Source organism: Carica papaya, chromosome 3 (assembly GCF_054855325.1).
Source record: "Carica papaya isolate Zhongbai chromosome 3, ASM5485532v1, whole genome shotgun sequence".
Lineage (NCBI taxonomy): Eukaryota > Viridiplantae > Streptophyta > Magnoliopsida > Brassicales > Caricaceae > Carica > Carica papaya.
In genome coordinates, this window is record NC_142311.1 from 2,453,398 (window position 1) to 2,472,899 (window position 19,502).

Below are 19,502 nucleotides of genomic sequence, written 5' to 3' on the forward strand. Positions count from 1 at the left end.
AATCTTAATATAAATTTACGAATAAGATCTCCAAAAAAGGGCCTAAAGGATCAATGCCAGAATCAAATACCTAATCAGAATTCAGAAATCATATTTACAAAACCCATAAACTCATGTCTGATTTGTGTTGAAATATTAGCAGGCAAACAAATGGATACAAAAAGTTCATGCAAGCTGACCAGCACAAATTACTTACAAGATTGACTCGTCAGAAAGAATTGAGGTTATTATGTCCCTCGAAAGATGATTGTACAACACATACCTCCATCCAACAACTACTATAGACACAATAATAGCACTTTGCTTACAGGTTCGGTGACAAAAATGGATCAGAGTCAGGGAGGAAGGGCACACCACCATGGCGAATTCAATCACATTCTCACTAAGGAAAAGACAGAGAAGAAAAGAAAAGAGAAAATTCAATAAAATGGAAAAACATTGGGGAGTGACAAGGGCTAAAGAAATACAACTATATGCACAAGAACAACATTCTTCTTGAATGTACAAGAACAACACCGCCATTCTTCTCCTTGAGTTGTGAGCATTGTCATTGATTAGTTCCATGGGGGAGATGACGGTCTGTAGATGAAATCTTGTGAAGATGTTCCGTAGTTTAGATCCAGGTTGTGGAGCTGTTCCATTAGCTGAGAACGTCTTTCCTTAAAGAAATCCAGCCGTGTGGTTAACTCGACCAATGCAGAAGATGCTGCTGATTGGTGTCTTGGATAATCACTCATCTGCAACAAGGAACAAAACTTAAATGCAAAGTCATGCAAGAAAAAAGACAACCAAAAAGGTTCATAAATTTACATAAAATATGCAAATTACCCAAACATCTGTAAGTTGATAGTATATCAACTTCACTTATCCTGTTGCATTTTAGAATCATGCAAAGAATATAACAGAGACAATTATATGTTAAGGACAGGCATAATGTAACACACAAGGTTCTACCTCTACTGCTCTTGAAGTGGATGGAACAGAAGCAGATTCAGCAGCACAGAGGTCATCCATATACATACTTACGGATGCCTCCGTGCTTTTAGCGTCACTCAAGCTTGTTGGGTCCGCAGATTGCTTTCGAGTCGGCTGCCTGCTACTACTGCCAGCTGCCAATCCCTGTCCTCTAATATTCCTCCAATCTGTCCCAAGCAAATTCTCCTGCAGCACCATAGTTTGACTTATATATTTATATATTGGCTATTTAAAAAATATACATACACATTTATATAGAGGCAAAAAAGACTTTCTGGCCGAACAGAGATCATGGAGTAGAGTGATATTCCACATGCTTGTTAAGGAAAGTGATCCTTTTACGACACCCCAGAAAGTTATATAACTTGGAATTCATATGGTGGCTACCACAGAGTTTTCTAGTAAAATGAGGTCTCTATCCAGAAACAAACCAGGCCACAACTAGATAGCTGCCACTTGGTAACGTGGCATCTAGAAGGGTAACAAGGTGCTCTAAATACATAACCGATACATTGCTTTCAAGAAATGTACAACAGCAAAACAAAGTCATAATCTATTTAGAACGCCAATATTTTAACAATGGATGACATGGCAAGGCACTCCTTAGAAAAGGAGGGAAGCCAACAACTTGTTGCCATAAGAAACAGTGAAGAGAAATCGAGTTGTTTAGGAAAGGCACCAAGGGTTGACTACCTTCACACTAATCCTAATAACTAATTATATCATAAAATAAAACTTTAAATCAAATAATAAAATTCCATTCTATCAGCCATGTGGCATCCCTACAGTCATGTATCACTCACTCTAGCAGCTATTTGTCATTAATTGCCGGTAGGCATGTAGCTTATAACAAAAGGTGGGAAGAACAAGAAAGTGAATACTAAATAAAAATGGTTAACAATGAGCTGATTGTGAAAAAGAGGAAAATGAATGATGACCAAACAAAGAGCATTTAGCTCATAACAGGAGGTAAGAAGAACAAGAACGTCACCTTCTGAGAAATGAGGAAGACTGTCGTCATCTTCTGCTTAGGTGCCCTACTGCCTATGAACTCTGGAGCTTGGTGTATGGCTTGGTAGGAATCTGCTGGGTACAGGCTGGTTCGATTGAGAAGGAGATTTGGGCCTGGGGTGGGCCAGGGCTGAAAACTGAAATTGCAAGACTCATTCCCTTGTCTGTTTTTTGGGTTATTTGGAAGGAAAGAAATTTAAAAGCGTTTAACGGGATTATGAATAATACTAGTAAAGTAAGAGAGAGATGGTTTAACTACTTCGATTGTTTTGTGTTGGGGTATGATATCATTAAGGTTAAGGATTTTGGGGATCTCATTGACTCACTAACAAATTTGTAAATGTTTTGTAAAAAGGTGGTACTTCCTCTTCTTTGGTACCTTGCTAATACAAATATTATATTTTTTCTTTCAAAAAAAAAAAGGAAGAACAAGAATGTGGGGACCGAATGAATGGTTAACAATGAAATATCTTTTTGAAATAAAAACAGATTTTGAATATAAATTATCCAAACTAATGGCATCGCCCGGACTTGAAGTTGGAGACGGTTAATAATGAAATGATTGTGAAAAAGAGGAAAGTGAATGATGACCAAGCAAAAAACGAATCACTTTGAGTCGATATCCAGAAATATGTTTCAACAAAATGAGATGGAAAAGGCCAATAAGTTTTTACGACATACCTCAGTTCTTTGTTTCCTCTCATTATTACAGAAAGCAAGAGTTGTATCAAAGTCTTGCTGAAGAAACTTCCTGGAGACATCAAGTACATTTATAAGGCTATAAAATTTTTAAAGAAAAAGAGAAAAGAAAAACATTCATCATAAGGCACCCAGGGGGTACCATCAAGGTAGAAGCATTATAGCAAGTAGAAACTCTATGAACTATATAAAGTAATTTTGGATTTTTTTTAGTAGAAAGGAAGCTTTCACCAAATATCTTAATCATACTAAGGCCATTCTCGGTACACCTTTCGGAAGGTACGTGCTGGTGGTTGCCCAACATGCATTCATTTGTTAAACTAATATAACATGGTTGGATTTTCAGAATCCTAGAGATAAACTTGATCGCCTGTGCACCAACCAAAAGTGAATTAACAGATTTACTCAAAACATGGAGATGAGCTCTTTTCTTTTCTTTTTCTGAAATAGATAACCTCTTTTCTTTTCGAGAAGCAAATTTAGAAGAGGTTTACGTGAACATCCAATTTGAAGCATAAACCAGGAACATGAATTATAGATGCTTTTGAGGAAGCATGTCATTGCATCAAGTAAATGCTGCATGCAATATGTCGGTACAGTAAGCTGAGAAATAAAGATTATAATATGATTTTGCATACTCACTGTTGAGAATTATGATTTTGGACATGTTGATAGCGGTCGCATGCATCTGAGAGGACACCATAGTGATGTTGACGTTGCTGATTAAGCTGATGGTGAAGTTCTGCAACTTTCTGCTTTAATCGTGCAACATCTGCTTCAGCAAGAGCAATCTCCTCGAGCTCAGCCCTTGTCTTCATATTAGTTAAGCCATAAGACCAGGTAACAATCACAATTAATTTTCTTCTTTAAAAGGAGAAGAAAAATAGGATAGTCTCTAAAGTTTATACAAACCTTTGAATCCATTCCACGTGAACTGACGAATTGTCCAGAAGACATGCTTAAACCAACTTCTAGTGCAGCTCTAAGATCTCTCTCAGCTTGCAGCTGCTCTTGAAGTCTTGAGACCTATGCACAATAATTTAACACGTCAAATTAGATGCACTAGAAGGATACAGCACTCTATTTTCTCCGCAAGATAATGAGATATTTACTATGTACAGCTGTCATGTAACTACCTAAAACTGTGCCAAGATGTGAAAAAACAAGTAAACTTTTGGAACTTGCTTGGTATGAGAGGGTAATTGGTGTTTACTTTTCCAACATAGATGAGAAATAAAGAACCTTAATTTTGGTAACTGGAACTTGAGGAGCTAAGTGCAGGTTTTGTGAAGGCAATGTAAAAGTTTCAAGCTCCTTTACAAAGATAATGCAAGCTTCGTTAAAAGTAAGCAACTAGTTCCATCTATTAATTCTTGATTATTTCACGAAAGAGAAAGTAGCAAGTCTACCAAAGAGCACGAATAAAATTAGCAACAAGTCCTAAAGTATGAACTGTATGTTAAAGAGATATGTAAGTTAAACTACATGAACCAAGAGAGAGGAAGAAATAGAGCGAAACATATCTACAAGGGCATGAACAAATTAAAAGAGAATTTCAAAGGTTAAACTCCACATCAAACTCCTAAATATGAAAAAGTAACAAGCTCTATCTAATGAGGAAGAAAAACATACATCTTGTTCAAGTGCCAAACGACGTTCATGCAATGCTTGCTTCCTTCTCTCCAAGCTAGCTTGCAGAATTGCATTTCCTCGAGCCTACAACAGATGTGGTTCTGTCCTGTCAGCAACAACACCAACTAATGAACTTTGTATAGAATGGTTTCAGAAATAGTTTACCTCCTTTGCAATTCGATGTCGCAAGTCATTTTTTGTAATCTCAAGCCTCTGTATAGCAAGCCTACACGCATTTCAATTAACTAATCTGTTAGATATGCTAGATACCAGTATAGAGCAACTTCATGAAAGTTTCTTATAAAGGAAATAAAGCTGAAATAAAAGAAGTTTGTCAACCACCTCTTTTTCTGAGCTTTTAGCATTCATAACATCAAAATATGAGAAAACTCAGAATTTTTTCCAACATAAGACAATGAGTTGACAAGAAATTGCATACATTTAAATATTATATGGGCTAAGGGTTCACTGTTAAATAACTGGCAAGAAAACTGAACATCATACTACCTCCAACTTTCATGTCTTTACTTCTACAATATCTTTTCTTTTAAGCCTGTGTTATTCAAACTCTAAACTTTAATTACTCAGACCAGCATGACATGACACAGGCAAGGTATGCCCACCAGATACTCCGAATTTATAGAAAACCTATGAACTAGATGAATTTGAAGATAAAACAGTTACCAACACCTGATACTCAAGTCTGAATATCATGAAAGCACTAAGTACAGGCTAGTATTGTCACAAAAAGATTTTCCTGGAAGGAAATCTCAGTGCATCAAATCATAGAAGGTCAACAGATGTTTGAAGCAACCTGTGTTGATCTTAGGGCAAATGAACATTCAAACAGCAACATGTCCAAGTGATGGTAATGGAAATTAGCTTCTGTCTGGGTGAAGGCACACAGTTTTTTAAGGGCGTTCCCTTATCTCCGATGCAAAAGATCAGATTACAATTTTGTCTAGATCTTATTTCACTGTTACTTCTATTTTTCTTTTTACTAAAGGATAGCTTATCCTCTCTTTGAATAGCTTGTTTCATTTCAGAGGACAAAAGAAATGATCACTAAAGATTTTTTTCGTACTTCTGAGACAAAAAGGAATATCATTAACAGGCACCAAGGAAGTGACCCCCTAACAGAAAAAAACAATTGAAAGATTTCTTTTTCTATTTTTATTCAAATATAACTCATGAGAAGAGTTTTGGAAACCGAGCACCTATTTCAAATGAGCAAACAATAGTACTTCTGCCACTCAAATAGATGTCAAGATTAGCACAGTTACCTCTGTGTTTTAATGATGCAATTTATGGTCTGCAATGTTCAATTATAGAGCATCTCTTAGCTTTAGATAATGCAACTTGATGGTAAAAATTGTTCAGCTTCAGAAATCTACTTCAACTCCATTTTCCTAACATTTTCTCTTTAAGATTAGACAATTTTAAAATGGAAAAAAAGAACTGAATGGGGGAGAACTGTCTCACTAACAACATCAATTCTGAAACCATTACCAATGAATAAATTTACAAAAATCAGCTTCTGAAAATAAAGCAATGCTGTTTCAGATATAAGAGACTTAACGAAATTTTCAAATGAACACCATCAGTTAATAAGCTCAAAAGAAATAACATGCTCATGTTTCAGATATAAGAGACTTAACGAAATTTTCAAATGAACACCATCAGTAAATAAGCACAAAAGAAATAACATGCTCATGTGATGAAGCATTCATGCAAGCACTTGTGTGTTCCATAGGAATATATGGTAGAGCAAAAAGCTAATGCGTGTAGTATCTTACTCTTCTTCCCCAGAAGAATCAATTGAGTCAAGTGAGGGTGTCTTCCTTGCCTATACCGGAAAAAAAAAACAAGATTATCAAGTGCTTATCATTTGAAGAGGCACAAAACTGCAGAATTTGACTATGACATCTAACATTTACTTCCATATCATAAGAACCGAAACAAAATTGCACTAACCAATAAACAGTAAATTTAAGGTGCATGGATTTTAAGTATATCAATAGTTTCAGAAACCACCTGGGTGCCCATGCCATTGATTATTGCAAATTTCATGTCCAACAGTTCTTTTTTCTTTCTTTCTTTTTTTTTTGAGAATAGTGGTCAACAGTTCGTTCGTGACATATAACTCAGCAGAGGGTGGCTTTAAATGGTTGAAACAATAAGATTTCATTATCTATATAATCAAAGTTTGAGAAAGAAGCACCCAAAACTAATAACTCACACGACAGCAAGAAAGAAGCACAAAGAGGTCTGCTAAAAGAATTACGTAAATGCTTTATAAGCAATTTTTCATGGCTTTAGGAACGGAGTGCTGACTAAGAAATGGATCTTACATGAAACTATTAGGCACATTAAAAGACCCCAAACTGCCGTTCTCAAATTTTTGTATCCTATAATCTGCTGGTAGTAGTATACAGTTTCCAACATCTAAGATAACAATGCATAAAAAATTAATAACTCACATTGCTTCTTCCCCAGAATGTTGATCGCTTCACATTAAGAGTGGAGCCTGTGACTTTACCCGCTGGCTTCTCAGCAGAAGATTCAACTATGGATCCAGGTGGTGGATTACCACGATCCATTGATGACAGAATCTCCCCCATTGACCTATACGACTCACCAGCAGGTAAGACATTTGAAACTTCTATGTCGTTAGTTGAATTTTCATTTGCTTTCTTTTGTTTGCCATGCTGCTCCATCATCTGAATACTAGGATCTGCAGCATGTAGAGTATCAACAGACAAGTTTGAACTCTCCGCAAGAGCAGGATTGTCTCTGGATCCAACATCTGAATCATCAATCCCAAATGCCTGAACAAAGACCAAGTATTCATATCAAACAAAAGTGAAGGACGAGAAAATTAAATCAGTACAAACTTAAGTCATTAATATTATCTGTCATTTATTTAATAATAAACTTATGACTTCATAATGTATAAAAGGTCCCATTCTCTTCTAAAGTTTAAATAAGTTAGTTATATGTCACTATATCACTGTTTGTCTTAGCCACATGTATGAAGAGATTAGGAACATAGCAATAAATAGAAGCTAATCTCCTGCCCTCTGCAGCACATCTAAGACCAATATGTGATACCCTCTGCACATGTAACTGATTAAGATTCAATTCTTGAAGAGATTCTAGGAAGAGTCTATCTAACCATTAATCATTATCATGTTATTTTGACATAGTAGATATTATACATAATTTTGAAGTATATTTTCATGAACAGTTATCTGGATGTCCATGGATAAAGATAAAGAAGAGGAACCTTATAGTCATACAGATCGCTGCCAGCATAACCACTACTTTCACTCAATTTGCCACTAAGTACACGCTCAGGATCATCATCTGTTTCTGGATCTACTTCATTTTCAGCATCATGGTAGCCATTGTCTTTCACATCCAAATTTTCATCATCAGTTGACTCTTCACTCTCACTATTTTCAATGTGAGAATCTGCTGAAATAGAGCATCTATGTAGATTTTCATCCTGAAATTACATACAGAACAGCTAAGCCCACAACTATAACTATAGAAAGAAATATAATAATCTCCCTAAGATACAAACACCGACAGATTTTACAAGATCTGAATCCTAAAGTTACACTGTCATGCCCCGATAATTGGCTAAGAAAAAAAAGAAAGCAGAAGGAAAAGAAATGGCAGTAAAGGCCTCACAAAAGAGATAGGAAATCATGGCTGATCTCCATTAAGCTTTTTTTAGTTATTTTTAATTAGGGAAAAACAATACTTAGGACAGAAGTTTGAAACAAATTTTATACAGGTCAGAAATTTACAGTTTAGAAGCTTAATAATTTTATTAATTAGGATGTCAAAATGATAAACTAAAAATTCCTATGATTAGGAAACTTTTATATATTTAGGAAGTTTTTACATCTGTTAAAATAGGTAAACCTAGTCCAGAGCTCTCCTATAAACATGCAATCAGACTGCAAAAATAAAAGAATCAGAGAATCGTTGTACCGTATGTTAACTCTAAACATCAGCGGGTTCTTTCTAATGAACCATAAATCTTAATTCCACATATCCCAACCATAACCTGATCCTAAAAACGGGACTTTGTATTTATCTGTTTAGATAATTCAACTATATTTAGGCTCATACTTCAAACGAAAAGGAATATCTGAATAACTTCTTTCTATATGGGACATAACTGATTCCTCGTTAGGCTATTAGACTAACCAACCCAGGTATGAAGTTCAAGTTAAAGACATCATTTTATATGTTCATAAGGAATGGAGTATATTATCTCCAGGATTGAAAAATATTATCAAAGATATGAAGCCAGAATATATTTAATCAAAGGTAAAACACCGTCTCTCACATCGAAAATATTGTCATACTCCTCCAAAAGAATTGTTATAATGGCTTGAGCATTATTAGCAGCATTTGCAGCAGCAAGAAGCTGAGCAGAATTGTCTCCATTAACATCAAAGTCATCTTCCAATTCACATTCCCCAGCTAACAGCGGGCGTAAAAGTAAAGGTGCCATGCAAACAGCTACAGCAGATGGAGTCATTCGATTTTCATGAGCATGTGATGAGATAGTATGCATCATCTTCAGAATTCTGCAAAATTGGAAGCCAAGTAAAATTATTAGGCTTAACCATGCCTAGAATGGATCTGGATCAAACTTGCTAAAAGATTTTAAACAATTTTGATTCATGAAATAAGCAGATTGCAGTGACATTCAAACTTGTTACAAACAAAAAACTACTACCAAGTGCAAAAGCACCAGTCAATTTAACTGATTATTCATGCCAAGCATACAATATTCCTTAATGACATGTCTCTTTATAACAGACAAGCAGGATATCTACTATCAGGAAAGAGAAATATGGAAGACAATTACCTCTGTAACAAACGCCTGTTTGGTTCAGGAAATGTTTCCAGTATTGCTGAGCGCATTGCACTTATCCGAGCTTCCATCCGATCAATTTCTTACCAAAGAAATTAGAAAATAAAAAGGATCAACCTTAAACCATGCATGCACAGAATAATCCACAAATGGAAATGGCACAAATCTTGAATACTAAAAAAATAGTTTGGAGCGAAAAACTTCTCAAATACAAGAATCCATGTTTCATACATTATGAATATTGGTTACTTATCACAGCTGACTGGACATAACACTTTAGGAGTGAACTTGGCCCCATAAATAGAGAAAAGAAGGCTGTAACTCCAACAGAAACCTATGAAAATGAACATAAGTTGAAACTGAAACAAAAATTTAAAATTCATTTATCCAAAATGCTTCTTATTTATTTGGGATGTATTATCTACATAAAACCTGGTAGAGCATCCATCTTAAATCAATTCCAAAACAACCGAGCAATGACAACAGTTGAGGAGATTGGGAACTCAAAGGACGCCAACACATTTAAAATCATGAACCAGAATATAAAGATCATAATGGTACTAAAATATGTGATACTGGATCCAACAAAACAAAACTGGATTCTGAAAACATGTCTACTGTTTTATATCTTAAGAAATAGAAAGTACATCTGGGAAAAGTCTACCTGGAAAAAACAAATTTAAGACAAGGTTGAACTTACTGTAAGCCTCCAACAGAGCAGTGCAGCAGGATGCTGGTACAGGAGATGAGGGTAATTCCCTCAGAACATGCTGCAGTTCTAACTTATTAGCTAAATATTGAAGTAATTTGTTGAACTGAAAACCATAAATGCAACAGTTGGATAGCCAAATACCTTAACACAATCTCCAACAACATGAGCATCCTCATCAGACTCAAATTCAATCTTGCCTAGAATAATCAGAAGGAAAGATACATAAGCTATTGCCTATAGCCTCAGTTAGGCGAAGTTTACACATCAAATTCTAAAGACAGGTGAATATATAAAGAAACCGCATTATCCTTAATTAAGTTCCCCATTACCCAGAGAGGGAATTCAAAAAGAACAAAGCAATTTAATAGGATAGATACCTTGCTCATATTCTTGAACTCTGCGCTCAACTTCCTCAACACCCGCCGACTGTCGTAAAATCCCTTCAACCTTTGTTCCTATTGGGAATTTAAGTTCAATTAGCCCAAAAAAATTATTAATTAAATTTCATTTTCCCTTGTATCTATCCTCATATAGTCAGTTCAACTTCCTAACTTCTGTTCCAAAAAAAAAAAGAAAAGAAAAACAAAGTCTTTAGTTGATAACTTGAAAACACTACTATAGAAATGGGAGGGTAAAAGCTTTAGTTCCAAAAGAACACAATGCTTTCTTTTCATTCTATATAACTTAAAACCATAAGGGATAGCGCTCAAATTAGCATAATATAAATTTTAGACTATTAAATGTATTTAAACCAATTATATTTAATAAGTTAAATGTAAGCATTTTTTACAAAACCATAATAATGTGTCAATTGATAATAATTTGGTTTAATTTTATAAATCATCATGAACTTCATGTAATATCCAAATCTGACATGAAACGAGATCGAAGGATGATAAAACAAAGAAAAACTGGGTCGTTTTCCTATTGAAATTACCTGTTCCTTTTGATAAGAGATTCAAGAGCTCAACAAACCATGAAGTGAATAGGAATTATATTGGAAAAAGGCTCTAGTTTCCACAATATCAAAAAAAAAAGATATATCACATATGTGCAGGTGTATACATCAGAAGAGCTAAGCAGCTCAGCAACAATTTTAAATCATTGCTTACCAAATTTCTCAAGAAATCGAAGAGCTTTCTCAAGGAATGATGGACCTCCGTCAATATCTTCAAGAGCAAGCAAAATTGGTCTTCCAACAACCAAAGATTTAACAGGACGCTTATCCCTCCCTGAGTGAGAAAGTTCTAGCGGGTATTAATTATGGAGAAAAGGTGAGGAATTGGCAGTAATTGAATGAAGCTCTAGAATGAACATTGAAGTAGTAGAAATGAACAAGAACAAACAGTGATGGAAAGATCCTTCAATTGCATCATTGGTATCATTCCGAAAAATCCCATTGTGGCCCATGACAAGAGCAGCACTAGGTGCTTGGGCAAGGGCATGTTCAAGGGCTGTCTTCCACTCATACAAATCATCTGATGTCTCAGCCTGGTTGACTCAAAAGTAAAACATAGCGAGAAGCAAAAAAGACCCTTATCAATAATTAGTTTGTCATACAGGACCACCAGGAGCAGAGATAACAAAAACCATTGTCTACAATACAGACCCTCCAAAAAAGCAAAATCAACACCAGAAAGAGAACAATTTTAAAAATATTCAATTATCAAATGAAGCACCTTAAGGGTGAAAGCTCGCCCATCACGTCCATCAGGAAACAACACAGTCAACAATTTTTTATCTTCTCTAACAACCACGCTGCAAAAAGAGTTGGTCAATTATAAGCCAGATTACTTGGAACATTGTTGTAAGCAAGACCCAATCACACTTTAATACCTCCCAGAGTTGTTCAAGTCAATGCCACCCAAAGTAAGATTAACTTCACCACCTTTTTGCGGTAGCGCACTCTGCATGATCACCAAATTAATAAGCATTTAATTCAATAAATTATATCTAACAAATTAGATAAGGTTCAACTTCTTTACTTGACATGGAGAAATGATAAGTAAGATCATCAAGACACAATAGTCCCAACAAGGCACCAGGCATAACGAACAAACATCATTCCTAGTTGAATTTGCAAGCTCACACCGTGCGAGGAGACTAAAGATCCATCATATAATGAGAAGAAAAGTAACGCAAACTTGAAAGAACAAAGTTCTTTCCTCCAACTATTTATAAATCTGACGGAAATGTTTGGAAAGACAAGAACTCATAATAAAAAGTAATTTCTGCTGAGGCTTGGAAGTGAAAAATATACTTCTGTGTGTGTGTATCTATGCCTCTGTTTGTGCATGTTAGAGTGACATGCAATATGAGAAATTTCACTACATAGATTCTACATTTAGCTGTAATTGACTGTTCTATTTAACTTTTTTTTTCTCTGCAATACAAGAAAAAAATTGAAGCAGGCATTAATTCAAGTTCAATGGCACCCTCCTCTAACAAGCTTTGTGATGCCCAGTCCAGTTGCCAATACAGATAAGGACACTCATTGTCATTTTAGTAGACCAGGAACCTCAACAAAGACCATTTGCAACTTGTAAGTAAATAAACTATTATATGGAAAAAATGAAGTGGAATATTAAAAATAAGAATGAATAAACTATTGCATGGTAAAAAAAAAAAAGAGAAGAAGAGAACTAATACTAACAGGATCATTTTTAAAGAAAACCAACGAAGTGCGTGTCAGAATAAACCAACGCTTCTTCCACGATTTCCAACCTATTCCTGCAGCAAATTCAACATCATTGTACGTGGGTACAGCATAAATAGAGGTTTTCGAAATTGTTTAGTGAAGAAGGAAAAAAAGGAGAAAAAGTCATATTTCTCTCAATTTCAACATGGATCAAATGGAATAACAAATTAAGATTTTCTTCCTCACAATAAATTCAAAAAAATCTAGACATGTCAGGATTCTCAAATTGGTGTTACCACCATCTCACAAGGAAACGAATCACACATCAAAGGTTTTAAATTAAATGAACCACACATAATATACTCGGGAAAGCAAGAAAGATTTTCAAAGATGTGACCATATTAGGAAGCAATTCCCATGACAATCATGTCTATTAATTGAACTATACATGAGGAAAATTACATAAATCCATGGAGTGGGACAAATTTAGCAGGAAAAAAGAAACTCTCACTAACCTTTCGAGGATATGAAAAGCGGGCCACTCTTGAAAACCTGTCAAAATTATTGCATTTTCATAAGCCACAACTTGGTTGCCATCTGCCAAGAGCAGATGAGAAAGTAATTCATAACTTCATGCACTAACAGTCCATTTGGATCAATTGATATTCAGTTTCTACATTATTCCTTTTCTTAGTTCCAATATATTTTTAGATGTAAAATTGAATAACAATCTTTGGGTTTTAATCAATTCCCCCTACCTAGCCAAGCAGGAATCAAGAAATCAAGGCAAGAGTAGAATTAATTCAATACAAAAATTATGATCTAGTTCTACATATCAAGAATATTATAGAACTTAAATAAAGATATATAATAAGAATTGACCAAAAGGACCATAATAACCATGGAATAAAAACAGGATGAGCTACAAGCATAAAATTGTCAATGAAGTCCTTTATAAAACAAGTCCTACGTCACGTCAAATTGTCTAATTTCTTTGTAGAACTCCAGCAACCAAATTTCTCCAATTAGTCAAACATAAAGCCCAAAATCCAAGGACAAGTGCATCAAACTCTTAAACACCTCTAGTATGGCAGATGTTAGCACATATGCAGTTAAACCTAGCCAGCAACTCTTATTACAATAATCTAATTCAGAGCTAAAATGTATTGTGCAATTTTTGAAACCTTAAGATCTTCCTTATAATAATTACACTGAACTACAAAAGTTTTCCTTCTCACTATTGATGTTTGTAGATATATAGATGCCTGCTTGATGATGAGCTTGAGAAAATTTTATCATTCATCTTCAAAAAGTTATGGAAGGCAAAATCCCAAAACTTCAATGGAGTCTGCTAAGAGTAGAAGGGCCCTAGAGTACTTTGATAGTTCTTTCTATTCTTGAAATGAAATATCCAAAAATAATCGACAGAGAATAATAATAATTTAGAGTAATAAAAAATAGGGATGGAGGGGTGCTACTTTTATATTGTTTTCTATGTATGTGAATTTTACTTGTATGTAGAATAGATAAAATCAAATATTGATTTGTCATTCAATCATTCATAAATATAAGTCCTAAATAGCTAAAAATATATAATTTTTGGGAACTTTGTGTCTAGATTAAGCATTCCAATGGGATAAAAACTTCGGCAAAGTTTAGGTTCCAATTAAATCATTATCACTAATTCCAACACTGAATCACGAAACCCTAACTGTTCAGCTTAAGCCTCAAATTACAAGGATAATTAAATACTTTGTTTGATTACAAATCAAATTGCTTGCTGAAGAAAGATACTAAGGTCATCAAAAGGGGAAATATGAGAAGTAAAACCACACTCCTAGAATTTTCATAAATTCTACTTGAGACCCAATAAACACCAGAGCCACCAGTTGAAGTTTCATCTTTGAACTGGAAATGTTTCTAAACTAACACTGAGAAACCAAATCTCTAAAACATTAAATTTTCTAACTCCACTCGCACTAACAATGGTAATTTATCATCAAAATTTCCAAGCATTCGTGACTATCATTGTCAATGATTTTTCTAAATAAGCAAAACCAAAAGCTAACGGTCTCATCTAGTATAGAGGAGATAAAGATTTTCATCCTTGCTTTCAATTCCTTCCTACTCAAAACTAAAACACTACAATGTATAAACAGAAGATCCAACGTTTTCTCTCTCCACTCCGTTCAATTTTCTCAGCAACCAAAAAAAGTCTCCCGTACCGTATTCGAAACTCCACCTCGTGGCCGCTCAAAAGCTGCTAATGAAGCCGACATTTGCGGAGATAACTAACATTAAAAGCAACTGACGAACCGAGAAAATTTGTTGAAACCGCTACACCTTTCGACCCCGTGAATCGGCCCAAGCTCCTCCATCGAGTTAATCCGGCGGCACGCGGCAGATCGGAGAGTAACACTTGAAAAAAATACTCGGTGAGATCTACAAGTTGAGACAGCTAATATCCGGGGGAGGAACTCTCTTAGGGTTTGCTTTTTGGTTTGATGGATGTAAATAAGAATCACCAACCGATGCTACCACTCCGTCAATATATTTAAATAAAATGCATAAAGAGTAATGGTGATATATTTTCTCTCACTTTCTAGCTTATTTTCTCGCTCTTTCTCGGCTAGATGATTTACATTCTCGAAATTTTTTTTTCTCTCTTTGAATTTGTTGTCTTTGTTAATGGATTAGGTAGAGAGAGAGCAGCAGTGATTATCGTGGTAATTTGGTAATCTCAGAGAGAGAGAGAGAGAGACAGAGAGACAAAGGGACAGCGAGAGAGAAAGATAGACTTTGCTTTTCACCTACTTCACCTGTTGCTGTAGAGAGACAGCGGATGTTTAACCAGTGAAGGAGAAGAGTAAGAGTCACGTGCAGTCAGGTCTAGTCAATTCCTCGTCTTTAGCCAGTGAAAACGTGCCACGACGGCGACAAAACATGCTTGATTTGCAATTAACACATTCACCAAAACAGGAAAAAGGCCTTATTACTATTATAATTTTGTGTTATCTACTTAGATTATAATTAATCAAATAATTTTTTGGTTATTTATATGCCATATAAGAATATAATTTGTATTCATCTAACTATCTTTTTATGTAGAAAATAACATACTATAATTAATGTTGTAACTCATAAAATAATTAAATTACTTGTAAAATTCAAAATAATAATATTACTTACAAATTTAATTTGCAACGAATTAAGTTTTATTATTTTTTTTTAAATAACTTAAAACTTTAGAAATAAACCAATCATATTATCTATATGTTATAAATTTTAGTATAGTAGTTTTAAAAATTTAAAATATATATTTATTATATATGTTTTTATTAAATATAAATATTTTTCGTATTAAAATAAGTGAATTGATAATAATAAATTTTATAATACATTATAACTGGAGATTCTTTAATCTCGTCACAATTTTTTACAAACATAATGAAGTATCAAAAAATTACAATTAATTTGATTTATACGGAATCTAAAACAAATATTTATATTCCAATAGAAGAAAAGTTTCTATTTCATTTTACCCTAACAAAATTATTGGGTTTTTTTTTTCTCATTTGTAATAAATATTTAATTTCATTTATTAATAAACGGATTTTACCATTTACTATAAAGTTTTTATTTTTCATTTCAATAGATATTGAAAAATGATAGTATAAAAATATAACTTATATAGTTTCATTTAACACACATGACAACATTAATTTTTTGTTGGGAGTGGGTTTGGATTTATCATAACATTGTAAATTAGAAGTTCTGACAAATTTTGTTAAAAAATGGTGAAAAGCCAATTAAATCGTTTTAAGATTTACCAAAACCAATAAAAATGAATCACCGACAACAATTAATTTTACTTATTGACTAGATTTAGGGAGATTTATTTTGAGATGATATGTAATTTTTACCATAAATTTAAAAATAATTATTTATTATAAATATATTGTTATTAATGATTATAAAAGTGTATTTTAAATCCAACAAAAAAAAAAAGTCAAAGTCAAAATTGCATTAAGCCACCACATTAATAAATGTTGGACTGGACTGAATATTACAAATGGGCTTAAATGTAAGAGGAAAATGGAACATTCACTTTCTCTGTTAAATTAAAAAATCCAATTTAATATATTATTAATTTTATGATTGTGGTTTTCACATCTTCGCATGAAATGAAGTAACTTTATTTCGATAAATATTTGTGTGTTAATTACAGTAATTAAATAAATGATTTACTAATCTTATTATAATGGTAAAAGTCAACTGAAATGATATATAAAATAACAGATAAAATCGTTATAAAGAAAAAAAAATATTGATTAAATTGATAATTTTAAAATAAATTATATAATTATTATATTTTATAAAAATTAAAACATAATAACATAAATTATTATCAACATATTTAATTACTAACAATGTGTTTTAACTTCTTATTTTATCTATATATAAAAAAAATATATACATTTTCTTTTTATGTTAGTTTTTCATCGATTAAAATTTTAAAAATTTTATGTATAATAATTAAATAAAGAGAATGTATATATTATTTTTTATTATCTTAAAACATGTTAAATTTAATAAAAAATAATATTTACGTCAAATATTCTTATATTGACATAATATATATATATAAATAATTAAGAAAAATATTAATGAGACACTAAAAAAACACGTAGAGCAATAATTAGCAGAGATGACTCGTGGAGTTTGAAAATAAAAAATAATTTGAGAGAATTAAAACAAAATATTTATATATCTCATAAAATAACCATATTTACTTCACAACAATCATTATTATTAATCTAATACACCTATACATACACACATGTATACATGTATACATACATAATTGCCACTTATTCGTCACATATAGCCCATTGGGTGGACAAGCTTCATTCGACTCTTTCAACAATTTAAGTAGTTTTGGTAATTAGAACATGCCACGTGCTTAAACTAAGATGTTCCCGAATTAAATTTAAAATATACTATTTATTTAGTTATTGCATATTATAATGTACAAATTTAACTAATAATTTTTATTAAAATTAAAAAGTTGATGATTTGAATTTAAATTTTTATTTAAAAAATACATATTAAATTAAATTACACAATTTTCATAATTGATCATCGATGATTTAATTTTAAATAGTACTATTATTCAATCAAAAATATCTTATGAAATTGAATAGTTTTATGCTTGGAAAATCATAATGTATATTTAACTATTTTTTTTTGAAACATTCAAGTATTATATATTTATTTAGTTAAAATTATAAAAATATTTAAATATTTAAAATTAATAAATAAATATAAATAAATAAATTATAAAAATATTATAAGTTTGTAGCAACTATTGGGTGAAAAAAATGTCTTTATATATATATACATGATAATAATAATAATAATAGTAATAATATATAAATATATATATGGGAGAGGGAGATGAGTGAATGGTGTCGTTTAAGAGGAGTGTAGATGGTGAGATGGGATGGACGGAGGAGTGTAGATGGTGAGATGGGATGGATGCGTGTAGATGGGAAGATGGGATGGACGGCCAGGATATGTAGTAGGTGGAGTATAAATAGTAAGAAGAAAAAGAAAAAAAAAAGAGAAAAGGGAAAAATCTGAAGAGGAAAGAAAAATGGATAATGGGAAAGGGAATGAGGAAATGGGTGATAAAAGATTCGAGTGAGAGAGAAGTCGAAGAGGGAAGGAACGGGAAGAGAGAACGGGAGAATGAGAAAGGTGATGGTGCGAGCTACGGAGGTGCGAAAAAAAGATGAAGACTGGAGATATGGTGAATTTAAAATTTGAATGTAGGATGATGATAAACTGTAGCTTTGTTTCTGCAAATGTTGAAAGAATGTATAAACAGTAAAAGAAATGGAAATAGGAAATGGTTGATTGATGGAATAGGAGAGCAGAGAGAGACCGTGACTAGCAGAACAGTTCGGTTGGGGTTATGAATGAAGAGAAGTGGAGGAAGCCGTGGGATGAGAGGTCGATAGGTACAGAAATGTGTTGTCTAGACAGTGTGAGGATCTAGAAAAGGAAGTAGAGGAAGTAAGGAATGGGAGAGTGAAGGAAAGGTTTCGGTTACGGTTAGAGGAATGAGGACAGCGAGTGAATAGGTGCAAGAGAATCCGTGGGGATAAGAGGTGAACTGGTACAATAAGGGTGAGTTGGGAGAAGCATAACACGTACGGGAGAATGGGAGGCAAAATGCTAAGTGAGAGATAGGTGAAATGCTTAGAGAGATTGATAATGAGAGAGAATAGTGCTGGAAGCCGAAAAAAAAAACACAAAAAGGAGGGAAGAGAGGGACTGAGAGTGGGAACGGTTGGAAAGAGTGACAGTGGCAAGTGTGATGAGGGGTGAAGTGAGTGGAAGAGAAAGGGGATTGAGATGAAGGTTAGGGAACAGTGAGCATATACATGTAGGGGTTATGTGTGTGAGTATTTTGTGTGGATGTGTGTTTGTGTGGGTGTGTTATTGGTATATATTATGTAAATATGCTTGTAAAATTAAGAACTGCATGACAATATTGGTTGTTTGGTAATAACTGAAGTTGGAATGACTGGTGTGTGGGTCAAGTATGCATGTATGTGGGGCATATTGAGTAGGGACGGGTGAGGTTGCATTAGTGGTGGTTGAGGTGGGGACGCCGATATTGGTTGTCGTTACTTATAAAATGTAAGTTGATCGCCGATATTGGTAATGTATGGGGGTTAATAGATTGGTAACAAGTTGAGTCGTCGATGTTGGTGACAAAAGAAAATAGTAACGATGTGTGTGTAGGTGGCTAGTTAGGGGTCGAGTGATGGAAAATGAAAGAGTGATCGCCGATACTGGTGACGGATGGGGATAACAGTGTGGGTGAGTGACCGAGGGGATGATATCAGGGGGTGACCACACCTAGTATT

General features: G+C 33.6%; 1 protein-coding gene across 2 annotated transcripts; it reads right to left on the bottom strand.

The window, feature by feature from the left end:
• Window positions 1-67: 67 nt before the first annotated feature.
• On the bottom strand, window positions 68-15,388 carry LOC110807934 (Rho GTPase activation protein (RhoGAP) with PH domain-containing protein). 2 transcript variants are annotated; one of them, XM_088215058.1, is made up of 22 exons: window positions 14,790-15,387; window positions 13,080-13,116; window positions 12,580-12,656; window positions 11,763-11,833; window positions 11,606-11,684; window positions 11,273-11,417; window positions 11,039-11,158; window positions 10,304-10,381; window positions 10,068-10,123; window positions 9,915-9,984; window positions 9,209-9,296; window positions 8,681-8,924; window positions 7,604-7,825; window positions 6,798-7,145; window positions 6,114-6,163; window positions 4,483-4,543; window positions 4,318-4,401; window positions 3,598-3,711; window positions 3,328-3,497; window positions 2,668-2,737; window positions 955-1,161; window positions 68-737 (listed from the first exon to the last, which is right to left on the bottom strand). In XM_088215058.1, the coding sequence occupies exons 1-22, from the start codon at window positions 14,841-14,843 to the stop codon at window positions 555-557; spliced, it is 2,628 nt and encodes an 875-aa protein (XP_088071184.1). In that variant the 5' UTR covers window positions 14,844-15,387; the 3' UTR covers window positions 68-554. The 2 variants fall into 2 exon arrangements, with proteins under 2 accessions (XP_088071184.1, XP_088071185.1); XM_088215059.1 differs by lacking the exon at window positions 68-737 and adding an exon at window positions 1,967-2,123 and having other exon boundaries at window positions 1,079-1,161; window positions 14,790-15,388.
• Between the last annotated feature and the right edge of the window lie 4,114 nt (window positions 15,389-19,502).

What these genes read in the sequence shown, in the direction of transcription:
- LOC110807934 (XM_088215058.1), bottom strand. Translation starts at nt 14,843, where the DNA reads ATGTCGGCTTCATTAGCAGCTTTTGAGCGGCCACGAGGTGGAGTTTCG. An exon ending in TCGATTTCTTGAGAAATTTG is followed by an intron (nt 10,382 to 11,038) that starts GTAAGCAATGAT and finishes AATTCCCAATAG; the next exon opens with GAACAAAGGTTGAAGGGATT. An exon ending in CATTCTGGGGAAGAAGCAAT is followed by an intron (nt 6,164 to 6,797) that starts GTGAGTTATTAA and finishes TTTCCGGTATAG; the next exon opens with GCAAGGAAGACACCCTCACT.